Here is a 912-nt window from a genome sequence, read left to right as displayed (position 1 = left end):
TTTCGAAAATATTTCATAATTTTTTAAATGTTACTTTTAATTCCTGAAGTTTCAATGTCGCGCGCAAAAAGATTTAAAATATGTGCGGAGCATCCGTAAGTAATAATATAGGCATACCAAGTTCTTTAGATTTTTGCCAATTTTTCTCTCATTTTATGCATATTTGCTGCATTATCGATCACAAAGCTTTTAAATCTGCATTCATTATTGACAGCTTTTAATTGAAGTTCTTGCCAAATTTGACAAATATTCTGCAGGTTATTATGTATATTCGGTATCAACAGTATCACATAAATGCACAATTTCATCAACAATATCTGTTGCTGATATACACACCAAAGAATTGTGTATCATTGTGAATATTGCTCCATCCATCTTGAGCCATATGTACATTCTTCCCATTTAAATAGTCTTTTATTTTAACCAATTCTGAATTAAATACTTCATTTAACAATTCATTTGTAATGAATTGCTGAAAATGTAAATGCTGTTTTAAAGGCGGTTTATAGCCAGGATGCAACAAGTTTATTATTTATGAATTCTGAATGTTTCACGTGTCTGAAAGACGAATTTGTGGTGTAAATAAATTTAACTATCTGTAAATCAAACTTTTTTTTTACAACTGATGTCTATCAATAAATGATTATACATTATATATCCATTGATTGCGATTTAGGTTGGCATGGATGCTGTAGATGTTGGTGGTAAAGTACGTGTGGTTATATCGGTTACTGTAAAAAAATAATGAAAACTTAGAAATTTCATACGTTATAAAAATTTAATTGAAAATTTAATGAAATTACAACAGTTTTCTTCCGTTTTAAAGAAAAGTATAAATGCGAAAATTATTGTATAGAGAATCAATATTCAATACTTTAATAAAAATTAAATTTGCGCGTGCGCGCGCGCGTA

General features: G+C 28.7%; 1 protein-coding gene across 1 annotated transcript in view; it reads left to right on the top strand.

Moving 5' to 3' along the window:
• The first annotated feature begins 682 nt into the window (after window positions 1-682).
• LOC108689118 overlaps window positions 683-912 on the top strand; it is a 4231-nt gene continuing 4001 nt past the window's right edge. The window contains exon 1 of the mRNA XM_018195756.1: window positions 683-704. Coding sequence (XP_018051245.1) covers window positions 683-704 — 22 coding nt within the window. The remainder of the gene's footprint in view (window positions 705-912) is intronic.

This window comes from Atta colombica, unplaced genomic scaffold, assembly GCF_001594045.1.
Source record: "Atta colombica isolate Treedump-2 unplaced genomic scaffold, Acol1.0 scaffold26, whole genome shotgun sequence".
Lineage (NCBI taxonomy): Eukaryota > Metazoa > Arthropoda > Insecta > Hymenoptera > Formicidae > Atta > Atta colombica.
The sequence above is the reverse complement of the archived record's forward strand: the minus strand, read 5'-3'. Positions and strand labels throughout refer to the sequence as shown.